Genomic DNA, 25,346 nt, shown 5'->3' on the forward strand with positions numbered 1-25,346 from the left:
TGACATTCACCTTTATTGGATTTGGGAGTTTAAAGGTGTTTTTTTTTGAGACTATACATGTATATTATCCCTTTTGGATTGGTTTCCCAGCACACATGTCTCTTTTGGACACCTCACCTATCCACTGTCAGTCGGCTTTTTGTAATTTTTTGAAGGGAAGTACAGTAAAAATTAATGATCTCCCTTCCTCTCAGTCCTTCACCCAGGTATGTGTGTGTTGTTAATGAACTGTATACTTGCTCCTGAAGATCCTTTTTTATTTAACACAATGAATTACCAACATACTTCACTTTCAAAATTTTAGAGTTGATGTTTGAGTGGTTTAAAAACACCACTTTCCCATAGGAAAAGCTACAAAGTGAGAAAATGTCCTCCATTCTTTTGTTAAATAAAATTTTATTGTTTTACATCCTTGCTAGTGTTTTGACAGTATATGATTTCCCTCCTCAGGTGTAGTCACCGCTCTCCCACCACCAAAGTACCCATGGGTCTTCACCTGGTCCTTTGTGTTCTTCCTCACTCCTCTGTGCTCCTCTGTGTTCAGTTTAGGCCTTAGCAGCTCTTCAGAGAGCAAGGCGGCCCTGTGCCCTCTTGTGGGTTAGTGGTGATGGCATAATGTACATTGATGCTGTCTGTTCCTTTACAGTTTTTGTTAAATAATGTGTTCAAAAGGGACATTCAAGATCATATCAAGGGCCTCCCCGGTGGCACAGCGGTAGAACGCTGGGCTGCGAAGCTGCCCGCGGCCTCTGCAGCGCCGGTTCAATCCCCGGCTTTTCCCCGGCCACCGGAGGAGGGTCCCACATGGCGCGCAGATCTCTCCTGCCGCCCGCTGCTCCCCTCAGCAGTGTACTTCGGTCCTTCTGCCTGCTCTGCTCCCCGCTCTGGCTCTGGTGAATTCTCTCACCCTCCCGCGCTTCTGACTGTACCCAGTGCATGTATAAACAAAACAAACAAACAAGCAAACAAATAAATAAAGAAAAACATGCCTCTATTAAAAAAAAAAATCTAAAAAAAAAAAAAGATCATATCAAGTTTTTTCTATGGCTGTTTTTTTCATTTTTTGTTGAGAAGATGTACCTTTTTCTTTTTTTTTTTTTTAATTTTTGTTTTATTTATTTCTTCGTTCGTTTTGTTTATACATGCACTGGGTACAGTCAGAAGTGTGGGAGGGTGAGAGAACTCACCAGAGCCAGAGCGGGGAGCAGAGCAGACAGAAGGACCGAAGTACATTGCTGAGGGGAGCAGCGGGAGGCAGGAGAGGTCTGCGCGCCATGTGGGACCCTCCTCCGGTGGCCGGGGAGCAGCTGGGGATCGAACCAGCGCCGCAGAGGCCACGGGCAGCTTCGCAACCCAGCGCTCAACCGCTGCGCCACCGGGGAGGCCCAGAAGATGTACCTTTTTTTTTAATGTACAGGCTAGATGATTCAAAGGTGAAAGCAATGCTTGATGAAACCATTCCTCCTTTTTTTCCCCTAAGTAATTAACTTACAATGAGGTATTTTTCTAATGTTTGTAATTTTGTATTTATAATGTTCAGTGTGTTCAAAAGTGATGTTACCCTTTATTTTTAAAAGTTATGCTAATATGCTGCTTTTTTGCATCATCCATTTGAATTCAAAATTGGTAATTAGTTGGTTTATTAATTAGATAAAAGGAATAAATTTTTTAAACTTATTGTCTTAAATGAAATTGTTTAGTTTTCTAGATTGATTCATTTGACTTAAGAAATATGTATGATAATCAGAAAGCAAACACAAATAGCTAAAGAAATCATGTGGAATGGAATCTGTGATTGTTGAACTACTCGTCAGTATTTCTTTGGTTTGCTTGTTATTGTAGAGAAAGGCATTTGAGGAAGAAAGAGCCAGTTGGTTAAAGCAACAGTTTTTAAATATGACTACCTTTGACCACCAGAACTCAGAAAATGTGAAACTTTTCAGTGCCTTCTCAGGAAGTGAGTACCTCATAAGCTTTTAATATTAAAATGCATGTAAATAAAATACTATAAATTACTAAAGTTTTGGTGATCACATGAGAGCCATCTAGTTATGACTCAAAGTCAGCTTTTGTTTACTGTAGAAAAATCAAAATGACAGGACTATAGATACCACAAACATCTTATTATGAGTGTATTAATAAGCTTCATAAAATTCACAATCTAGATGTATATGCATAAAAAAATTGCAAGATTAGCTAGACTAGAGTCATCAAGGTAGAATGGCTACTCAGATAAATTTGTTCTATCTTGTGTCTCGCTCAGAACTGCATATGAGTCATCCTGTCTAATTACCTTCACTATTTTTAGTACCTTATAAGTACTGTCTTTTTATCTTTAAACAGGTTCTGATCGAGACAATCTTACAGTGCACTCGAAGCCACGGCAAAAGAAGCCTCATGGTGTATCTAATGGGTCTCCAGCTTGCACATCTAAACTTGCTAAATCTCTTCCTGCTTCTCCTTCCACTTCAGACTTTTGCCAGTCACGCTCCTGTGTATCTGAACATAGGTATTGGCTTATTGGTGATCTCACATATTTGTAAAATTGCTAAAGTTGCACAGCTAAGGAAGACTTGATATCTGTAGTCTTAGCACTGGTAGAGACTTTCACAAGGAATTTAGTAGATCTGTTCTTTCTATAAATATCTGTTGAGTATTCATTGTGTATAGACACTAGTTCCTGTCTTCTGGCAGCTATACCATAATATGGAATTCCTTTTATTTCACATATAAAACAGTCTTATTTGGACATATTACTTAATATTTTAAGTATTAATTTTATTAAATAGAAAGATAATGTTTGTCAGTTTTTGTAGAGTACCTATTTAAAGTTTTTTTGGTGTGCCCATTTTGTTGGTATTGGCAGGCAAAGAACTAAGAATCCTCCTTATCTTGATTGGTTTTGGAGGATCGATGCCCAAGGATGACAGGGTAGAAAATGTTGCTCCCAGGAAACCTGTGTTTGCCTTCATATGCTGTATTTTGGTGATTTCTTCTGACCCAGTTGTTAATTCATTTTCCAAGACATAATATCAGTAATGTACCTCAGAACCTGTTCTAAGATTAAATTTGAAATAGCGGAAGAAGCAGTGAGGACATTCCTGGTGAGATAGGTATAGAAAAGGGTGAAGGGGCCTGTTGGGGAGTAAGTGACTCCTCTCTCACCCTGAAAGCCGAAGACCGTGCACAAGCATCTGCAGCTTGGCAGGAGTCAGACTGTCGCACACTAGGACTGTAGTGTGAGACTGTGTGGTGCTAATTTTGAAGTTGCCAAGTACCCCTTGGACCAAGAATTGTTTAATACATGAATTATTAAAGTGTGCCGAGATGGCACACTAGAGTGTCTGTGGGTAGTGAATGGAGCTGGCAAGGTTATAGCCTGTAAGACCTTGGGGTTAAAAATCATTACTATTAACAATTTTTTAAGTTCAGATATATGCAAATGCAGATAGAATAGGGTTATGACCCCTTTGTACCTATCACCCAGGCTTAGCAATTACCTATTCATGACAAGTTAGTTGTTCAAGTGTGTCCCATGCATCCACACATTTGAGATTTTATGTGTAAAATATTTCAGTCTATACTAGTAAGTTAGATATTGTTCTAAACACAGTGAAAAATCATTGGAGAGTTTTAACCAAGATAAATCTAAATTTCAAAAAATCTGCTGTTCATCATGTGGAAAACAGATTGTGGTATAAGCCAGGAGGTATTAGGGGAGGTGAGGTAAGAGGTGATAGTAATGGGACTAGGTTCATAACACAAAGCTAGCAGTCCTTGGAGTTGACCTGTATATTCAGTTAGTGCCAATAGATCAACTAATGGGTTGAATATGGAAAGTTAAAACTTAATTTTCAATCAAAAAGGTAATATAAGCTCAGAGTGTTTTTTTTATATACAATATTATTGAAACCTCCAGATTTGACCAGGAAGACCTTACCTGTATAGGTATACATTTCAGTCACCATTTATGTATAATACAGTTTAAACTTCAAGAACTTAGTCATGGATCTCTGCCGGGGACCAGCCTCCGGCAAAATGTCGTGTCAGGGTTCCTGACAGGATGACACACGTCGGCGAATACAAATGATCTGAAACTTAGGGACTGAGGGGAAGGGAATGAGGAGACACCAACACTTGGTGAGGTGTTAGTATCTTCTGCCGAAAGGCTCAGCAGGTTCTTTATTTATACATTTTTTGCAAGCATTGAGATTACATTATCAAGTTCATAGAAACAAAGCAGAAACAATTAGTGCATCTCTTTTTCTGTGCTCTCAGCAAAAAGGCAACCTTCAAGGTTAATAAAAAACTAAGTCTTACACTAAAATTCATTGTTTTAGCTAAACAATAGCCCAACACAATAGATAGCCACCGGAACATTCCCATCAGCTAAAACCTAAGCAAAGAAAGAACTTTTCTTATTCTCATGGCCTTCACACCAGGGGCCGGCTGCTACTCAGCTATCAGAACTTCCTCTACCTAGAAACTTCTTAACTCAAATAGCTTCATTTAAAAACTTTCCCAAGAAACTTCAAGGGAAGGCAAAAGAAGGACTTACAATAATTATTGAATTGTAATGCTTGTCAGGCATGTTCAACAAACCATCTCCCATTGTCAAGTGGGCCAAACTGCCGAACAACTAATTTATAAACAAACAATTATCCGAGCTATTTACTTACAGTATGCTGATACATATAATTTATTGCCTAATATACTTTCTGATAAATTTTTCTCTCTCTATGACCAAGAACAAAAAGCAAAGGGATGCCAGATCTTCAGCCCCACGGTGTGAGGCCCTTTCTCTTTGCTGCTTGTCAGTATCCTATCTGGCTGGGGCAACAATGCCCCTGCAGATCTCATTTTGTCTGAGATGGCACTAAGAAATAGGGAATCTGAGGGTAAAATTACAAACAAGTTGGTTTTTTGTTTTTTTTTTTTAAATATTAGCAAATGAGTGTAAGTAAAATTTTTAATTGTTTTTGCATTAACTATGATTAAAGCAACTTAAATGTTTTAGGACTGACACATTATGAGGCTTGAGTCAGTAAACCACAGTCACAAAAATATATATTTTGGGGGAAAAAAAGTTTTTCTGAAAAGATTACTTAAATATTTAGTTGTAAAAAAGATTCATTAGCTCAGTCCCGTAGATTTGAAAGTAATTATTTATCCAGATTTCTTTATTGTGAAGTCAGTTGCATACCTCTCAGATTGTATCACTAAAGGTCAGAGCTGTGTCTGTTTTCAGGTGCTGGGATTGACACCAGCCTGATAAAATTTATCGATCACTGTCTTACATGCTTAATGTCTGTTAACTCATTTAGTTCCCACAGAACAGATATTACTGTTATAGAGAGGTTTAACTTGACAAAAGAGGCCTTGTAAGTAGCCTAGGTAGGATATGAACCCAAACTATCTGACTTCAGAGTCTGAATGCTTTCCCCTTTTGTAAACACTATCATTCCATGGGTGAATGGATAGATGAAAGCACACAGGAACAAATGGACAAGTAAAGAAACCATAAAGAGATGAGAAAATTTTGGCAGATTATGAGGCACATGCTTATCAAAATATTATGCTCTCTGTCGTATTTATGCTTCAGTTGGGCAGCCTGCTTCAGTGTGGACTAGAGAGAAGTAAAATAAATGGATGGATAAGTAAATAAATGGATAGATGAGGTAAAAATGATAAATTAGGCCATTTGGAAAGACTTCTTTATTTTTGATCATTGTATACTCAAATTTTACTTAGAATGGGACAAGGGAGCTTTCAGACTTTAGATATTCAGGCATGTGTAAAGTAGCATAAAAGGAGATGGTCCTTAAGCTCTACCTTTTTTTTCCCCAACAGCTCAATCAATGTACTCAATATAACCCCTGAAGAAAGTAAACCAAATCAGGTTGGAAGAGAATGTCCAAATCAGAAATGGAGCGTGGCATCGAGACCTGGATCACAGGAAGGTTGCTATAATGGATGTTCCTTAAACTATACAAATTCTCATGTAGAAAAAGATGATTTACCTTAAACACATGGGCTGGAATTTCTTGCTCAACATGTTCATCAAATTTCACATCTAAGTTGAAACAGGGTGTGTCATAAAGTCAGTCATCTATAATAACTTTAAGATTGTCTGAGTTGTTTGTTTGGACTTCCCTGTTCCTCCCCCAAAGAGCTAAATGTTAAGTCTATTTAAAAGGATATAAAAGCTTTGGAAATGTATTTTTAGTAACAGAAGCATCTGGTTCTGTGAATAAAGGAATGTATAAGATGTTTGGACGGAAACAAAAGCACTGGAATGAGTTTCCTCTTTTAGGTATTAAAATAGCACTTTTAGAAAACTGATTATTGTAAATGTTTAATTTTTGTCTCATAAATATAATAGTTGGCATTGGAAGTTTAGCCTTTACTTGAATGTATACTGTAGATTTTTAACAAAGCGAGTTCTATATTTATTATGTTTAGTGTGATTTGAAATTACCTCTTTCATATGTTTTAAATAAATAAAGTGAAATTTCTGTATGTTTTGTACATAGATATTATACATGATATGTTAAAGAGGCTTTAAGATTTAAAAACATCCATAATTGTAGTATTTCATGCCAATAATTTTTTTTTAGTGGTATTCTGTTTACAGCTGTATTAGAGCCATTGCCATATCACCTATAGGAACTTTGAGCCCATCTGGGCAATAAATACTCAAAAGCTGTTTCATGAAGCAAGTTCTATAGATAATTAACATTACAAACACTGCGTTTTTGAGATTTCTACATTAGATTTTTATTTTACGTGTGGGACATTATACTTTTTCAGAGGACTACTGATTATAGGGTGGTAGAAGTAGACGACATTTACTTTGAATAAAGCAACTTAAGATTATTGTTAAAAGATACTTGGATGATTGAAGACAAAATTTTGGATGGTGATACTTTACCAGATTGGTACCAGTCTAGTAACATCTATACCAGCTGTGACTTTGGGCTTCGTATAGTTGCCAGCAATTTAATAATTTCACAACAAGGTATTTGCCATTACTGATAAGGAAATTTGACAATATGAAAGCATCAGATTTTATGAACCAGATAATATGAAACACTGAGTAAGCTTGTGTCTTATTTTCATAACTGTTTGCATGTTTCTTCATGAACAGTATGTGATTATTATTAATAATAAGAATAAATGTGGGCCTAGGCTCTTCTCCAGGATTTTCATCAAAAAGCTTTAAGTGCCTAACCCTTTTTGTCTCGGTACATAGAGCCCACACAGATCCAGTCCTTGCTTGTCACTGTAGGTGAGACCTGTCTGCCTTCCTCTTTTCTAGCAACTCAAGCACATCTATATATACTCATTCTGTTGTGGCTGTTCCATTTAAACTTATCTTGTTAAAGTCTGTTTTTTTTGCTCATTCACAACCTATAACTCTCTGGAGTTGTGTGGCCGCAACCATCTTTTCAAGGTTGATGGACTATCATTGCTTGTCTTATGAGACATTAACAAAGCTAAGTGTCAGAGTAACCATTATAGTCTCAAATAGCTGACTCCTAAAAGCAAATTAGTCGCTCAGTACTTTCAGCTTGATGCATGGTCAACTTCTTTACCGTTTCAAATAGAAATGTTATAGCAGTTCAGAGCTAATGCCATATTCCAAAGGAAGAAACAGGACAGATTTTCTTTGTCATTAAGTAATAATGATCAAAGAAAAGCAATCAAAATTTTAAAAATAGCCAATGATATATTCATCAATTTCATTTCAGGGATTTTTAGGATGTGCTTTGTTAGAAACCTAATTTTTTAAAATAAGTCTCTAAAGACTATTGAATTCCTGTGACAATGGGTTTCTACAAGATAATGCCTTTTTTTATGCATTTCCATTTTAAAGTTGGTTGAATTCTCATATTGGAAAGAAAAATTCTCCAGACTTACTTTAAAATCCTTGATGTGAAAAAAACAGTAAAATGAAAGCCAGTTTCATTGTGCTTTTGATGTTTGCATAGACCTGCTGGAAGTTGGCTGTTTTACCTAACGCTGTCAGTTTTTGCTTTACACATTTCAAACATAAAATGAAAGCCAGCCACCCTAAACATCCCACCATGCTGGAAAAGCCCTGACTCCACACACAAAACTATAATTTCATTCTCTTTCTGGGTATTTGCTATACTAATAATCCAGCTGTGCTGCAATCTTAAATTTAGCCATGATGGGATGGCAGTGACACAGCTTGAAAGTCCTCCCGATGGTCAGATATTTTCCTGTTTATCAGCATGTAAATCTGAAGTATTTTTGTAACCTCGTTTGAATGTCCATTTTGAATTTTCAAAGCATAAAAGTGGCAAAGAAAATTTAAGAATTTTATTTCCTGTAATTTTTGTATCTTCAACTTGTAGTGAGGAATTCAATTGAATATTCATTCCAGAAAATTAAGACGAAAATTTAACAAATGCTTTCTTGTAGAGGCAATGTGTGAAATGTTTAGATTCACAAACAGCCTTCAGCTAGTTGTCTTCCTTGTGCTATCCTTTAAATGCTGTTGGTGCTCCCTGTCGCCTCTTAGCTTACCAGAGTTGTTCATTGGCTGGTAGTAATAAACTTTTGTGGAAACCACATTCCATGGTACATGATTGACAGCAAGTTGGAATCCAACTTGCCTCCCCTGGTGGAGCTTTTAGGCTCCTTGTAAGGAGCTAGGCTGCCCGTAGTGATTCCCCATGGTAAAATTCTTCAAAGAAACTACCTAATGTAAATCATACTCTTATTCCAAGATTGGATTTAAAGTCTGGCCTATGGGCGTTTATAAATATACTTTTCCTGTGTTAATTTTTTTCTACCTGTTGAGAAGTATTTATAAAGGACCTGCCAAACATCAGGGCTTATGCTGCATTCTGGTCCCTGGGACATGAAGACACTTCCCCCTGCCACTGGGAGTCGATGAGTGAAAGACTGGCCATCTCAGCCTAAATTGTGAAAAACAAAAAATGCCATTCAAACATTTGGTCCATTAGGAAAATTTGAACTGATTGTTGTCCTCAGGACCACATGTCCATTTTGAAAGTGTCGTGGCTAGGCTTCCAGTGAAAGTTTTTACGTTATTTCTTAGGAGAAATGCATTGCAGCTGATGTTATTTTACTGGGTTTTATGTTTTGTTTTCTACAATCAAAATATTGACATGTGGAGCAGTGTAACATTTCCTCCCCACAAGACGTATTGTTGTGTAATAGAAGCATTTGCAAAGACTTGGGCCATGTAGATGGGGATAATGAAATAGGTTGAGTTCTTTTTCTAAATACTGTGTTTTTTCAGGCTGGATGTAAATTAAAGTGGACTGTTGATTAAATTATTTGGTTCACATAAAAATTTTTACTTGACTGGTTAAGTTTTTCTTCTAAATTATTAACATTTACAAGTAACAGATTTCAGAGAGCTATTATAACACCAGTAATATGTAAGGATCTGGGTAGAGGACCACTTTAGTGTTCATACATTTAAAATTCAGAATTATTTGCACCTAGTATGATGCTTAACACATAGTAAACAAAATACTTGTTAATGAGAAACATTAATGAAACTAATAAATGTTTCATTGGTATGGAGTGAAAAGTTCAGGTCAGAATCAAAATTTCTCAAGAGGGGGGATCCTTGTTTTATGACTTTCTTTTTTCTTTATTTTTTTTCCTTTTGTATATTGCCAGCCCTGTCTAGCCCTTGGTTTCTTGCAGGAAATATTTAGATAAATTGGGCCATGCTACAGGTGACAACTAAATCAGATGGCTCAATACAAAGGTTTTAATCCTCATTCATGAAATGTCCGGTATGGCTAGCAGGCTTCTTTTCAGCAAGACCATCTGGGACACACAGCCCTCGTGTTGTTGGAGGGAGCGCAGGCTGGAGCTGGTGGTGGACATTAAGGGCCTGAATATTACTTTGTCCAGAAATTAGACACAGTTTCACTCTAACTACAGGAGACAGAGAAAACACAGCTGTTTTGTGAACACTGATAGTTTGGCTACAGAACAATATTCTAGTCAAACGATCCCAGCATGGGATTTATTGTTGATTATTAAAGCTTCAAATATTCTTAATTGGAAGGAATTTAAGGCTTCTCTAACCTTTTCATAATATATTTTAGAACATTGGTTTTATAGTTGTAAAATAGAGTGCACAGAATGCTCACCTTTAAAAAAAAATCCTGTGAAAGGCTATGAACCATCTTATTTTTAGAGATTGAGATGTTCAGTGTGAATCCAAGGTCATATAACTAGTAAGTGATAAAGTGAGAACATTAAAAACAGGATCATCTGATGCCTAAATTTCCAACATAATCCAGGCTGCTATTATAGAGCCTTTTGGTGTGACTTTTTAAATGAAATTATTCAATTCTTAACCTGTTATCTGCTACTGCATAATCTGCACAAAAGGTAATGATGGCTTGGTGCAGGGGCCAGGTCACCTTCGCTTTTGTCCTAGTCGGGGTTGGACCCCTCCACCATTCCAAGATCAGGGTGTTAAGTATCTAATTGAAATAACTAAGCAAATAATACTCTGAAAACACTGAGTAATCCCCAAATAGTTTTTGGTCACTCTGGTCTATGGTAGCGTGTGCGCCTTGTCCTTCTGCAACTACATAGTGGCCAGAAACACTGTTTTGTCCAAAGGTTGAGTAACCTACAAATGTTTCATCATGGAAAAGGTAAAAGTAGTGGCGTTAAGTAACATGAATATTTTTACTCAATTTTAAAAGGAGACGGTTGCTACCAGGCAGCTGGAGATTTTCTAGTTTCTCTGCTGCAGCTGCATTTATTCAATAGATACTTAATTTGTCTGTTGAGACAGTTTCACTCCTGGTTACAGTGCTGCCATTCTAACACACTGATTAGGAAAACAGACTTGTGCATATTCCTAAAGCCTTAGACTGAAATCCTAGAACTGCTCTCATTCTGGTTCTTTGGATCGATCAACAATTCCATTTTATCTCAATCCAACTATATCTGATGTTTAGATAAGGTAGAAATATTCCTCCCCAGCCAGGGATGAGGTCAGGCACTGCTGGTTCTTCATCCTGACAAGAATCTGCAACTAGTCTTCTATTAACTCATAAATATAGTTAGTGCTTGATTGCAACATAATTTATTTCCTCTTGATACCTTTGAGTTTTCCTGTAATTCTCAGCCTAGAATTGTTGAAATGATTTTTGGTTTTCTAATTTTTATGAATAAAAAGTAATTCTCAGAGTCACCCAGGAGTGTAACGCTTCTGTGAAATAGCTAATTAATTAAACTCAGCCTTTCCCCTTTATCAACTGCCTTTACTTCAAAAAGTAATTAATAGATTGTTTTGGGTAGTTCCATTCCTTTTTAAACAAAAAGTATTAAACTATACGGAAAATCCAGATCATTTGAGCTCAGTGAATTCACACTTTTCCAAAGAAATTGTTACTTGTTCTAGCTTTAATGCCCTCCCCCTCCCCATTGAAATCCATCAACAAGGAGTCACATAAATCCTGGGCTTATGTTAGTCCCAAAGGAAACAATTTAGATGTTAAACCATGGCAAACTTTAAGTGGAATATGAAAAATTCATCTTTGATACTTTATTTCCGTAGCATGATAGCTCATTTTTATCAAAGGCAAGGATTTGAGGAACAATTAATAAACACCTTATAAATTTGTAACTTGTCTAAACTAAGAAGTTTCCGATGTTGTAAAAGGGGGAGTTATTCCTAATCAGTTATTCCTAAAAAGTGTGAAGTGAGGTGAGTAACCACCCTGGTCATAGCCATGGCTGAAAACCATCTCTAAGTAACCAGAACGCCAGAGCTTTGATTGTTGAACCCAAATCCACCACCATCCCCTTCCCCGGCCCCCCTAAAAAAAACTTTCTTTAGTTTGTTCCTCAGATAGGATTTTTAAAAGACAGAATCAAGTTGCAATCTATCTTATTATATAGCCAGTTCAATAACATGTTTTAGGGACAAAACAAAACCAAATTTGCCCCAAGGGCTTGATGTATTAGGGAACGATTTGAGCTTAATCCAAAATTTGCATTTGCTTTTGTGTGATTCTGTGTGAGAAACACAAAGAGAAGGCAGAAAACTGCCCCCAGCTAAACTGAGCTGGGTAAGAATACAGAAAACAGATCTCTCTAGTAGCTACTACTGCCTCAGTTTACCAGGTGTGTGAGAAGCATCTCCATCTTGTACTATGTAGTCATTGTGAGGTAATTGTGCACACTGGGAAACAGCAGCCTTTTGATTCCCCACTGATACACTGACTGCAAGATGGCCTCCCAAAATTCCATGCCAACTTTCCTTAGTCTACACATCTTTAACAAACTTATTTTGGGGAACAAAAATCTTTCAAGTTTTAAATGTCTGCTCAAAACACATGAGCCTATGTTCTGTGTCAGGTACACTCCAAGACTTAATAAGCATTTAACTTATCCCAAGAGGCCTCTAAGCAGAAGCTATTTTATTTTATTTTATTTTATTTTATTTTATTTTATTTTATTTTTTCATTCATTTGTTTTTGGTGTTAAGCACTTAAAATATACTTTTTAAAAAATGTATATATATATATATCTATATATATATCCTTTTTTTTTTTTTACATCATTGTTCATATTTGTACAATGTTTAATTTCTCCTCTCAGGTATAATCCCCATGAAGTTACCACCACCAAGTCACCCATGCACCATCACCATAGTTTCTTGTGCTCTTCCTTCCCCTCTTATGATCCCTCTCCCTCCACCTCTCCTGCTAAATATCTCTGATATATAGTTTGCTTGATATTTATTTTTGTTATTTTCCCTGATCCCTTATTTGGTTCCCCTATATTCCTCCTATAAGTGAAACCATCTGATATTTTTCTTTTTCCTTCTGACTTATTTCACGGAACATAATCCCTTTCCTAGGAGTGGAATTACTGGGTCATATGGTAGCTTCATTTTTAGTGGTTGAGGGTCCTCCACACAGCTTTTCATAGTGGTTGGACCATTTTGCATTCCCACAAGCAGTGTAAGAGTGTTCCTTTTTCTCCACACGCTTGTCAGCAATAATTGTTGGCAGTTTGTTGTTTTTTTTTTAATGGGCCAGTCTTACTGGTGTAAGGTGGTTATCTTATTGTGGTTTTGATTTGCATTTCCCTAATTATAAATGATGTTGAACATTTTTTCATATACCTGTTGACCATTTGCATTTCCTCTTTGGAGAAGTGTCTTTTTAGGCAGGAGCTATTATTATATTCACCTTCCAGATGAGAAACTAAAGCATGAAGAGGTAAAGAAAAATGCTTGGCATCACACAGTTAACACACAGTGGAACTTGGCATTTGAACACAGGAATAACTAAAATTATTTCATGGGACATTCACCCCGTGACTGGATAAATATCATTTTCTTTAATACCTTCCTAGCTATTCTTAAATTTTTAATGTTTTCTCTGATTATATAAGCAAGCTATCACCTCTCTGCTCTCAGACTTAAACTAATGATCTTGTTTTTAATTCATTCAGCAAATGTTTATTGAGTACCTATATGAATTGCAAAGCTAGATGTCTGGACTTTAGCATGGAAGGCAACATGGCCTGGGAAAACAAGTAAACAGTTTGAGGCAGTTAGACAGCCCCACAATAGAGGTCTTAGAATGCTCTGAAGAGCAAAGCAGGGGGCGCAGCTCTTAGTCTAGGGTCAAAGGGACAAGAGGATGCTTGAGCTAAATATTGAAGTATAGACATTCTAGGTAAAGGAAATAGAACAGGTCAAGGTCAGGGATGTGGAACTATAGGATTTCAAGAAACCACAAAAGGCTCTGCTCCACCAAGACCAATGGGAGGGTCAATTAGGGGCCAGGATACAAGGATCTCAAGCACAAGGGATCTTGCATTTACCCTGAAGACTTAGCACAAATGTTACACAAGAAGTCTGTCCCTTGTCTGCTGTCAAAACACCAGGAGCATTTCTCACTAAAGCATGTGTTACAACTGTCTTAATTGTGCAAGATTCTGCCATAGCATTTATCACAATTCTAATTCCCAGATGGAAGCAATATGGAGAACTGCTGCAGGGAAAGCAAAATGGGGATGAGAACAGGTTGCAGAGATCCAAGTGAGAAGTGATTGAGAGGGGAGGGGTTTGGAGAGGGAATCAGATTGGATGTTGGGGTTAGTGAAGTAATTTAGGCTGATTTCTGGCTCAGGTAATGATGGATGATGGAATATAAGGAAGCATAGCTTTAGGGAATTGTGCAAGAGCTAACACAGCAAACCTGGGTTGCCTACATATTAGTCCCAAGAAAGTTCTGCCTTCAGGACTGGTCCATGTCTGACTTGTGGGAAATAATCTCTGAGCTCTTAGAATATTCTGTTTGTTGAGTGTTTTTATATGCCTGAGACCTTGGGCCATGCTCTACCAGTGTCATTTAGGGCAAGTGCCTGGTTTTGCCTTGTGGGACTGGCCTCTGAGCAACAAATGGAGCTCAGTGCTGCAGGCCCTCCCCCCACCCATGGTTCTGTGTGCACTTTTAGGACAACATGATCAAAAAAGGCCAAGAAGGATGCACTTCTCTTACATTTGAGGATGGGATGAACAGCCAGCACATGCGCAGGTAAGAATAATGCTGGGCAAAGTATATGAGTTGTGGAAAAATTCTTACTGGCTGCTTAGCCAGGTCAAAATTCAGTAACCATTTTCTGTGGGGTCAAGTGTAAATGTTGAGTCTCACAGGTTGCTTCTGTGTTGTGACCTGCTCATCTCTGAAACCAATCAAGAAAATCTGGTCTTTCAATCTGGTCTTTCAAAAGGTTCAGGTGAGAATTTCTACAAACAGTCCCCAAGAGAGAATCATCCCACTAGTTCTGAGAAATGTAGAGAGAATGTTAATTTCAAGTGACTCATTTAACACAGAAGCAGCCTATTAAGTTGTCTATTTTGAAGCTCCAGTACATAAAATTTTCACACAGCTTCTAATGCAAGTTCAGCTCTGTTATGGCATGTGAAAAGCATTATTAAAAAGCAAAAAAAAAAAAAAAAGAAGAAAAGATTCTAAATGCACAAAGGATAATGGGCTCATCCTCCCACTACTGAACATTTAGAGTTTTGAGATCTTCTGTCCCTTTCTGCTCCCCCTTTCGGTTGGACAGTCATGCCCTGCGACACTTCCAAGGAAACTCTCCTTTCCCATCTACTGTTGGGGACGGTGCAAAGACACGTTGTTTAAAAGCTTTATGGGCTACATTCCAATCCTAGCCCTGTCATGGCCAAGCTGAGTTGTTCAACCTCTGAGCCTAGTTTTTCAACTTCAATAAAACTTTCCAGCTCAAAGTCTTTGACGGAGACATGTGAGACACGGCCACTGCCTTCTGAGGGATCTTCTAGTTCAGTGTTGAGTCATGTCTCCATCCAGCTGTCCGTGTGCTGGTGTGGAGGGCGGGCACTAGTGTCGGAGAAAATAACATATGTAGAATTTAACAAATGCAGTTTTGGGCCTCTCTGGTGGTGCAGGAGTAAGTCTCAGCACTATCAAGCTATCGGCAGCCCCTACAACATGAGTTCGATCCCTGGCCAGGGAGCTAACCCATATGGCCCAGCAGACCTCTCCTGTCTCACCCGCTGCTCCCCTCAGCAGTGTATTTCAGTCAGTCTGCCTGTTCTGCTCCCCACTCTGTGTCTGGTGAATCCTCTCACCCACCCTGCACCTCTGGCCTACACCCCAGCTCTTGCATGAACAAATAAATAAAATAAATCTTTAACAAATGCAGTTTCAAGACTTAGGAGAGGGGCCTTCCCAGTGGCTCAGCAGTTGGGTGCCGCACTGCAAAGCTGTCCACAGCCTCTGCAGCAGCGGTTCGATTCCCTGCTGGCCAGGAGAACCCCACATGGCATGGCAGACCTCTCCTGCCTCACCCGCTGCTCCCCTTAGCAGTGTTTTTGGTCCGTCTGCCTGTTCTGCTTCTTGCTCTGGCTCTGGTGAATTCTCTAACCCTCCCATGCCTCTGACCTGTACCCCAGTTCTTGTATAAAATAAGTAAAATCTTAAAAAAAAAGACTTAGGAGACCCATCGCAACAGAAGTGTAGCCTCCAGGTAATGTTACTATATGTGCTAGAAACGAACAAACTAAGGTTAGGCAGTGATCTCAGGTAATTTACCTCTCAACACAAAGCTTACAAAGCACAAACCCAGTACTTTCACGCTGACTGCTGCAGACTTCTGACTTACTGATTCTACAAAAAAGGCAAACAGGTGAGCCAGGCATGACCCAGTCTTACTTGTGTCAGGTGACTTTTACTCTCTAAAGCCTTATTTCCCCCCAAGCAGAACTTAAGGGAAACTCAGCCCCTCTTTTTGTTTCAAAGAGAAAAATCTACTCTCTTACGCAATGTTGAGCAATGTCATTCTCACCAAAGATGTCCATTTATGGGAAGAGGAAGGCTAGAGGATTTGACTTTGCCCCTCACCCTATAACATCAGCAGCTCTGCAGGTGGGTCTGCAGGCCTCTTGGGCCTCGGCAGTGGCCAGAGGGGGCGAGGGAAGAGAGCTGCAGTGCCGCATATGCAGGCTGACATGGATACTCCACCCCCATGCCAATGACTGTGACCCTAAAATTATCACAAGAGGCTACCTCAGAATTTCCATAAAGAAGGGTCTTGCTTGGGGACCTCAAACTAGCTGGAAGAAGGAGAGTTGTTTTAAAGCTGCATTTGTAAAGCAAGTACAGTTTTTATTGAGCTTGTGTGCTTATTTGGGGTGACAGTGGTGAAGGAGGACCATGATTATACAACAAAGCATCTGTGTGGAGGAAAATGAAGAGGAGGTAATGACTAAAGAGAGTTCAGTATTTCTCTGGGTGAGGGGTGGGGAGGGGGGAAGGCATGAAACCTCTAAAGACCATTCCAGCAGCAGAGGGAGAGGGAGAAGGGAGAGCATGCAGGTGGAGACAAACAGGAGCAGCGGGAAGCTCGGGTCCAGGTGCTGGAGATACACTACAGGGCAAAATACTCGCTTAGAAACTGCTGCAGGAGGCCTTGTTGCTCCAGCCAGATAGGATACTGACAAGCAGCTAAGAGAAAAGGCCTCACACCGTGGGGCTGAAGATCTGGCATCCCTTTGCTTTTTGTTCTTGGTCATAGAGAAAAATTTATCAGAAAGTATATTAGGCAATAAATTATATGTATCAGCATACTGTAAGTAAATAGCACAGAAAATTGTTTTTTTAGAAATTAGTTGTTGGGCAGTTTGGCCCACTTGACAAAGGGAGGCAAGTTATTGAACATGCCTGACAAGCATTACAATACAACTATTATTTCAAGTCCTTCTTTTGCCTTCCCTTGAAGTTTCTTGGGAAAGTTCTTAAATGAAGCTATTTGCGTTAAGGAGTTTCTAGGTAGAGGAAGTTCTGATAGCTGAGTAGCAGCCGGCCCCTGGTGTGAAGGCCATGAGAATAAGAAAAGTTCTTTTTTTGCTTGGGCTTTAGCTGATGGGGATGTTCCAGCGGCTATCAATTGTCTTAGGTTATTGTTTAGCTGAAACAATGAATTTTAGTGTAAGACTTAGTTTTTTATTAACCTTGAAGGTTGCCTTCTTGCTGAGAGCACAGAAAAGGAGATGCACTAATTGTTTCTGCTTTGTTTCTATGCACTTGATAATGTAATCTCAATGCTTGCAAAAAATGTATAAATAAAGAACCTGCTGAGCCTTTCGGCAGAAGATACTAACACCTCACCAAGTGTTGGTGTCTCCTCATTCCCTTCCCCTCAGTCCCTAAGTTTCAGATCATTTGTTTTCGTGGAGGCCTTCTCATCCTTTCAGAAACCCCTGACACGACATTTTGCTGGAGGCTGGTCCCCGGCAAGAAACTTCTATTCTTTGGGCCTCCCTGGTGGTGCAAGGGGATAAGCACCACATTGTGAAGCAATCCACAGCCTCTGCAGCACGAGTTTGATCCCCAGCAGGCCAGGGAGCAACCCACATGGTGAAACAGACCGTTTCACCCACTGTGCCCCTCAGCAGTGTATTTCAGTCAGTCTGCCTGTTCTGTTCCCACTCTGTCTCTGGTGAATCCTCTCACCCCCCCCCCACCCCCGCTTCTCTGGCCTGTATCCCAGCTCTTGTATGCATAAATAAATAAATCTTTAGAGCCTCCCTGGTGGGGCAGCGGTTGAGCGCTGGCTTGCGAGGCTGCCCGCAGCCTCTGCAGCACCAGTTCGATTCCCGGCCACCCTGGGCGAGGGTCCCACATGGCGCGCAGACCTCTCCTGCCGCCCGCTGCTCCTCTCAGCAGTGTATTTCAGTCAGTCTGACTATTCTGTTCCCCGCTCTGGCTCTGGTGAATCCTCTCACCCTCCCGCGCTTCTGACTGTACCCAGTGCTTGTATAAATAAATATATAAATAAATCTTTTTAAAAAAAAAAAGAAGAGGAAAAGAAACTTACATTCTTTAATACATTAAAGAATTAATGTATTAATTAATACATTACATTCTTTAATACATTTAATACATCACAAGAGGCTACCTCAGAATTTCCATAAAGAAGGGTCTTGCTTGGGGAACTCAATCTAGCTGGAAGAAGGAGAGTTGTTTTAAAGCTGCATTTGTAAAGCAAGTACAGTTTTTATTGAGCTTGTGTGCTTATTTCAGGTCAATTTTCCCTTCTTCCCTAGGCCCATAGGTTGTTGCTACCTCCTTGCCCGTAGTAAAGGGACATTTTGAGTCTATGTGACATTCCCAGCCAAGAAGAAAAAAATAAGAAATAACTGGCTTATTAAGCCAAGGGGGTGCCAGGCCTGATTGCTTTTGTTTTTTATTGAGGTGACATTGGTTTATAGAATTGCATAAGTATCGGTTGTACAGCTTTATACATAGACATCTGTAGATACTACATTATGGCCTGATTTTTTTTAAAGATTTATTTATTTATGCATACAAGAACCAGGGTACAGGCCAGAGGCATGGGGACTGGGAGGATCCAACAGAGACAGAGTGGGGAGCAGAACATGCAGACTGACTGAAATACACTGCTGAGGGGTGCAGCGGGCGAGTCAGGAGAGGTCTGCTGTGCCATGTGGATAGCTCCCTGGTCGGGGTTCAAACTCGTGCTGCAGAGGCTGCAGACAGCTTCATAGGTTGCATCTTAACTCGTTGCGCCACCAGGGAGGTATGGCCTGATTCTTAAGGACAGGAGGCCTTACTCTGTGGTTTTGCGCTCTCTTTTTCTTCCACAGAGGCCAGTTCCATACCTGTCCTGACTCCTCAGTAGCAATTCAGTTTATTTAAATACACACTTAGGGTTAGATACAGCATTTGGCCATGGAAAAGAACAATAAGAGAAAAGAAATACTCGAAACATGTGATTACCCCTGATTAATGGGGTGACAAGTATTTATTAATTTTCTTCTTGATGATTTTCTGTGTTTTCAAGAATCTTTTTTTTTTTTAACAAGGAAAGCATTCTTTGGAGAATAGAAAGAAATAACTGATGTTGCAAAAAAAAAAGGGGGGTGAAGGAGGGAAGTGGGAGAGGGGAGAGAAAGAGCAAAAAAGAGAGAATGAATAAAGAACAAAAGAGAAGGAAAGAAAAAAGAGGAAGAGAAAAAAAGGAGAGAGAGAGAGAGAGAGAGAGAGAGAGAGAGAGAGAGAGAGAGAGAGAGAGAAACAGTCAACGCGAGTCCAGAAAAAATGCGAACAGAGTGCAAGGACATGGGAAATAAAGACCAAAACATAACGCAAAAAAACTCATCTCAGGACACCCCAGACCCTGGCAAGGCTTGCCCCGCCCGGCTTCGTGTCTGTGCCTGCACCTCGGCCCCGCCAGAGGGCGCCCTGGCCGCAGCGGCAGGTACCCGGGTGCTCCCGTGAGCAGCGGGAAGGCCGCAGCACAGACAGGATCAGAGGCGCGCATCTCAGCCGCCCGGCGCCCAGGGAGCGCCGTCTGGCCCTCGGCGCAGAAGACCGAGCCGGCAGCCTCACCCCGGCCTGGGCGCGATACCAGTAGCCGCGGCGGCCCACGGGTGCAGGCCGGGCTGCCTCTCCCTGGAGAGCCCCTTCTCCTTGCCAGGCTTCCAGGCCCGCCCAAGGACAGTCCCGGGTCAGCTTTGCGCCCAGGGCGCACCCAGGAGAGTGCGCATGGAAATCCCACTACCTCCCAAGACTGATTGCCTTTGCTTTTCTACTGACAAAAATAGGGACATTTTAGCTACGTAGGTAGGTAGACAGACAGACAGACAGACAGACAGATAGCTATGGTAGTAAGTTGTAAGTAAGAAATCCTCATAATGTTTGTGTGTTAAAAAATCAATCTTCCTTCACAGTCCCTCTCCATAGATAACGACCAGTCATAGATTCTAAAATGCATGCATATATGAATATTGGGTGTATCTGTGTGTTTGTCCACCCATTATCCACCCCTCCCTCCTTGGTAGAATATTAACCAACATGTTAACACTGGTAAATCTTCGGTGGAAGGATTAGAATGATTTTTGAATAGTCTTCAATGAAAATGTGGGGGGCGGGGAGAAGAGTTGTTACTATTTTAAAATCCATCTACCCTTCAGGCTGTCCTCACTGCTGCATCAAGGACAGACTCTGGCTGCGGCTCTGAGTGTCCCCACCCTACCTGGAGAGATTTATCATTATCCTCATCTCCTGGTTTCCTTCACCAAGCAGCACTTTAGGGGCTGGAGTCACAACAGAACTGAAGTGTGTGTCTCCCGATTAATGTCTTAGAATGGACTTGGCTGCTGTGATCACTCACAGAACTGAGCATTAAAATATCATAGACTCTGGTCTAAATTAATTTCCAACAAAACAATGCGTTGAAAGTGGGTTTATCTACTCAAATGCTTAAAATGACAAACTTTTTTTAAACCTAGAATTGAAGCAGAAACTCGGATCAACAATCAACCTCCCATTTCATGAAAGCAATCAGAAAGGCAAGACATCACCCAGAATTTGAGAGTAATCTATGAGTGAGGGCTCCCTTGATCTGTGCCCACAGGACATACCTCATCCTACTGACATGCCCAGCAGCCAGGCCTGCCGGGAAGTCACAAGGTAGCTCCCTGCATGGTGCAAGGGCAGGGGGTGGAGATTGGGGGGGTAGGAGGGGCAGATAGTTTCTTTGGGAGCTGATTCTACTCTGTGTTAGAAAATCAATTATAGAGTATTAACAGAAACTGCAACCTTAAATATGGCTTTTTTTTTTTTTTTTTTTTTTTTTTTTTTCAGTTAACTGGTGTTAAAGTATTTCAGCCAGGGAAGAAAAAACTATTACTAGTTTTACCTTTTTCTGAAATCAAGAGATTTGACCCAGGTCCTAGATGTCTGGGGAAAAGGATGCATTAGCAGCCTCAGATTTCTTGATCTGCAATTTCCAAAGAATTGGGAAGTCCATTTCATTCCATCAGAATGGACTATAGAACATTCACAAAACATTGATATTTCCCTGGGCTTCTGCCTTGACTCTTTTTCCTCATTATTCTTTGGGCAAGTCATCTGAAAGTTGAGTCTGCAGCTGCCACTTAAACGCACATTCCTGAACTTGTACTGTTAGCGGGCAGGCGGAGGGGTACCCCAGAACCTCCAGACTATCATGCTCTAAATAGGTTCTGTCATCAACCACATAAAGACAAAGCATATTCTTGGTGTGTAAGAACTTTAATAGGTTATTGTGCATAGAGAGAAAAGAAAGGATAATAGTTTCCCAATAAAACACTGACAGTTAACCACTCCCTCAAATGCCCAGCCAAACAGGGTTGGCCCAAAAGCTTGCCACACATTTCGAAGGCACCTTCCAGCAGGGAGCCATAGGAAAGGGGCAGAAGGTATCGGGTAAATATGGGAGGAAAGGAGCAAAATCAAAGTACAAATCAAGGTAGCGCCTTGTCTTATTGTCAGCCTCCCCAAGAGTCTCTTGCCAAAGTCTCTTTTCCAAGATTCTACGTGTCTCCCTAGCAGGTCCCCCAAGTTCCTGGTGCCAGAACTGAAAGCCGAGAGGCAAGATTGCCCTTCTTCCTCACATGTCTCTCTTCTCCACGGGTCTCCTCCAAGTTTCCTCTTCCACGACTTTCTGCGTGTCCTTCAGCTTCTCCTCCCTGCTCAGCTCCACCTCATTAGGTGGCACCAGGAACATGGAAACTCCCCTCAGTGGTGTATTTCTGTCAGTCTGCCTGTTCTGCTCCCCACTCTGTCTCTGGTGAATCCTCTCACCCCTCCCACCACCAACCCCCCATCTCTGGCCTGTAGCCTAGTTCTTGTATGCATACATAAATAAATCTTTCAAAAAAAAAAAAAGAAAGAAAAAGAAACTTCCTTTTGTATGGAGATTCCACTGTTACAGTACCTCCAGCCCTGACCTCCCTCCAGAGCTCCAGGCACATATTTGGTCTGTGTCATGAACGTCATTGGCGGAACAGGCACCTTAAACTCAGCATGTCCCAAATCAAGGCAATCAACTCTTTTTAGCAGCAGCAACAACCTCTGTCACCATCTGTGTTCCTTTCTCTATGTTGGCTGGCCACATAGTCATTTACCAAATATCTCAAGCCAAAACCTTGATGCTATCTTAGACACCATCCTCTTCTGTCCCACCTCCTCCCCACAGCTTAATGGTTAACAGGTCTGACCTCTTCTCCCTTCCCTGTCTTCTTTCCTCGTTTCTTTATTCCACCCCACTATCCAAGTCCAGGCCCTCAGCACCTCTCATCTGGATTGGGGAGCTGCTTTCCAACGGTCATGGGTGACAGTACTCCTGCATCAGAGCCTGTCTACAGCTGTGAGGGAGAGCTTCATAAAGCAGAGCCCAGTTCCCATCTCTCCCCTGCTTAAATCTTATCTGATGGTTAAAAAAAAAAATCTTATCTGATGGTTCCATGTTGCCAATAGGATGAAGTCCAAACTAGAGTCTCTCCTCTATCCCAGTGTGTTCCTGTGACACTCTCTGTCTTGCATCCTGGGGGAGAAACTACAGCTCACTCCCCAATTTATGTTCTCACCTTCGTTAAGATTCAAAAAGTAACAATTGTTTGGCGTATTTCCTAATCTTTCTCGATGTGGCCAGTTGACAAAGTTCTGAACTCTAGAACGTAAAATGAGTATCACGAGACAGTTTCCATTTTGGACTACGAAAACGAGGAGTGGCAAGCTGGAGCTGCTATGGAGCAGAACACAGGAATTTTTGGTGAAAAGTAAACTCCTAACTTGGTTAAGCCACTGTTATTCTGAGTTTGACCACAAGAGATCATCTAATAACTGTCTGCCACTGCTTACTGCAGATCGCTGGGTTTTGCAAAGTGCCTGTGAGTGGCAGAATCACATCCAGAAGCCTACCTTCCAGGCATTCTGGAAAGATGGCTTTATTACCAATTCTGCAGACCAAGCAAGCTCACTGGCAATGGATGTGGCATGAATTAGCCCCATGGGATAGCTCTTCCTTCCTTGCAGGGATATTCTGCCTTTTCATCATTTCTGCACTTCCTTCTGCCTACCTTATCTTTCGCCCTCTCTCCATTCTCTGCCCAAGCTTATACTTATTGCTCAAGATCCAAATCCAGCGCTACCCCTGGCAGAGTAAATCCATCCTGCCTGCTGCTGGAGCTAAGGTGCATTTTGATCGTTGTCATTAATTGTCCTTAGATGATTCATTCTTATTGATCTCCACACAGAGCCCTCTTCCTGCTTCCTCTTCCCACGAGCTCCAAGCACAGAATTATAAGGGACTGGTAATATCTGTGCCTCCTCTACCTTCCTATTCATATCCTCAGGTTGGCACAGAGCACCGGCTAAGGAAATGTTTGTTGAGTTAGTGAATATTGATAATGGCCTCAAAGTCATTATCATACTCCTCTCTCAGACTGCGGGGTTAAGAATATCGAACCTGTTAACACTGCCTGAGTGTGACTGGCTCTTCCATGAACCTGCTGGGGGCATCTGAGGCATATTATGTAACCATGTTAGTTTCCATCTCAGTTAAGAGTTCAACATCATCTATGGGACCGACCAGGAGATGGAAGGACACAGTCCTGATGGAGCTCGGTGTCAAACTCAGTAAGCATCAGCCATTCTCACTCTGTTGTTGATCTCCTGCATGTGCTTCTCTTTTCTACTTTTTCTCTCCACTCTCTGTACTTTGCTTTTCAATAACATTTCAACGCAGCACATATTTTCTGAGCCCCAGTACTGTGATTACACTCATGCAGTCACTATTTTAGGGGACTAGATAGGTGAACCCTGAGCTCCAGCAAATCGTGGCATATGAATGACAGATGTTCTCAGTAGTTTTCATTGAAACACAAGGTAGAGGCGGTCACAGTCACAGTGGGCAGGGGGCGGGGAATGGTCAGAAAATGATTTACAGGGTGGTGATCCTGGAGGGGGCTCTGAAAAGGCCGCTGGAGGGAGAGGAACCGTCGGGGCAGAGCATAGCATGTAGGAAGGCATGAAGATGTCCAACACACCCCACAGCTCAGGGAGCTGCCAGAGGTTCAGGAAAGCCAGACCTGTCGATTCTCGCACTGCAGCATGCATCGAATGCTCTGGAAGCCTTGGTAGAATGCAGATGGCCGGGTCTTTACCCAGAGTTTCTGATTCATTAAATCTGGAGTTGGGCCTGAGACTCTGAATTTTTAACACGCTCCCAGGTGGCGCTCATGCTGATGGTGAGGGACCACACTCACCACCCTAGGCTAGAGCAGGGGGTGCTGGAGTCAGGAGATGGAAGAGGAGGAGGTGGAAAATAAAGCGGGACTGCACAAGCGAGCTCAGGAGTTTAGATTTTATAGATAAAAAAATGACAACAGAAACTGTGGACATATCTAAGAAGAACACACACTCAGACCCATGTGGCCAGAGTGGATCTAAGTGCATAGGACTTGCGAAGGGAAAAAAGTGAGGAGTTAAATGGAGGTGAATGTGGGCCAGCTGTTACCAGCTGGGTGCAAAGCCCAGACCTTTGAGAATTCCCTAAACCCAATCCCTCTCCCCAGGATGCTTCTTTTTCCTGATCACAACAGAGGGGATACAATTCTCATTTCCAGGGTTAAAGCCCCCACCCCTGCCCTCCCTGTCATGCCATCTCCTCTTCCAAACATCCTCAGCCTTTCTCCCCTCTTACCCTTCTTCCTGGGCAGACACCAAATACACAGAGTGTATTAAGTGACACCAAATACACACAGTGCTCCCAGAGTCACCTGACCCAGCTGCTACTCTTGACATTTCTTGAAAATACACAATTTCTCAATTAACAATAATCAGACCAGTCTATTTCCTCACACTGGTCTATTTCCTTACCCTGCTGCCCGCTTCTGCATTTCCAGAAATAAAAAAACAGCAACCTGTACTTTTTAAAAATTTGCTTCAATTGCACCA

The 25,346-nt window shown here is 41.0% G+C and overlaps 1 protein-coding gene across 6 annotated transcripts in view; it reads left to right on the forward strand.

Moving 5' to 3' along the window:
* SSX2IP (SSX family member 2 interacting protein) overlaps positions 1-21,003 on the forward strand; it is a 53,604-nt gene extending 32,601 nt beyond the window's left edge. For 5 of the 6 annotated variants that reach the window (XM_054691381.1, XM_037498470.2, XM_054691383.1 and 2 more), the window contains exons 12-14: positions 1,843-1,957; positions 2,344-2,509; positions 5,851-9,339. In XM_054691381.1, the coding sequence (XP_054547356.1) occupies positions 1,843-1,957; positions 2,344-2,509; positions 5,851-6,025 (456 nt within the window). In that variant the 3' untranslated portion in view covers positions 6,026-9,339. Of the gene's footprint in view, positions 1-1,842; positions 1,958-2,343; positions 2,510-5,850; positions 9,340-14,511; positions 14,592-20,854 lie in introns of those variants that run through there. The other variant, XM_054691385.1, reaches the window with a different exon arrangement.
* Positions 21,004-25,346: the final 4,343 nt, after the last annotated feature.

The sequence above is a fragment of the Talpa occidentalis genome, unplaced genomic scaffold (assembly GCF_014898055.3).
Source record: "Talpa occidentalis isolate TD23 unplaced genomic scaffold, MPIMG_talOcc4v2.1 talOcc4.9, whole genome shotgun sequence".
NCBI classification, from domain to species: Eukaryota; Metazoa; Chordata; class Mammalia; order Eulipotyphla; family Talpidae; genus Talpa; species Talpa occidentalis.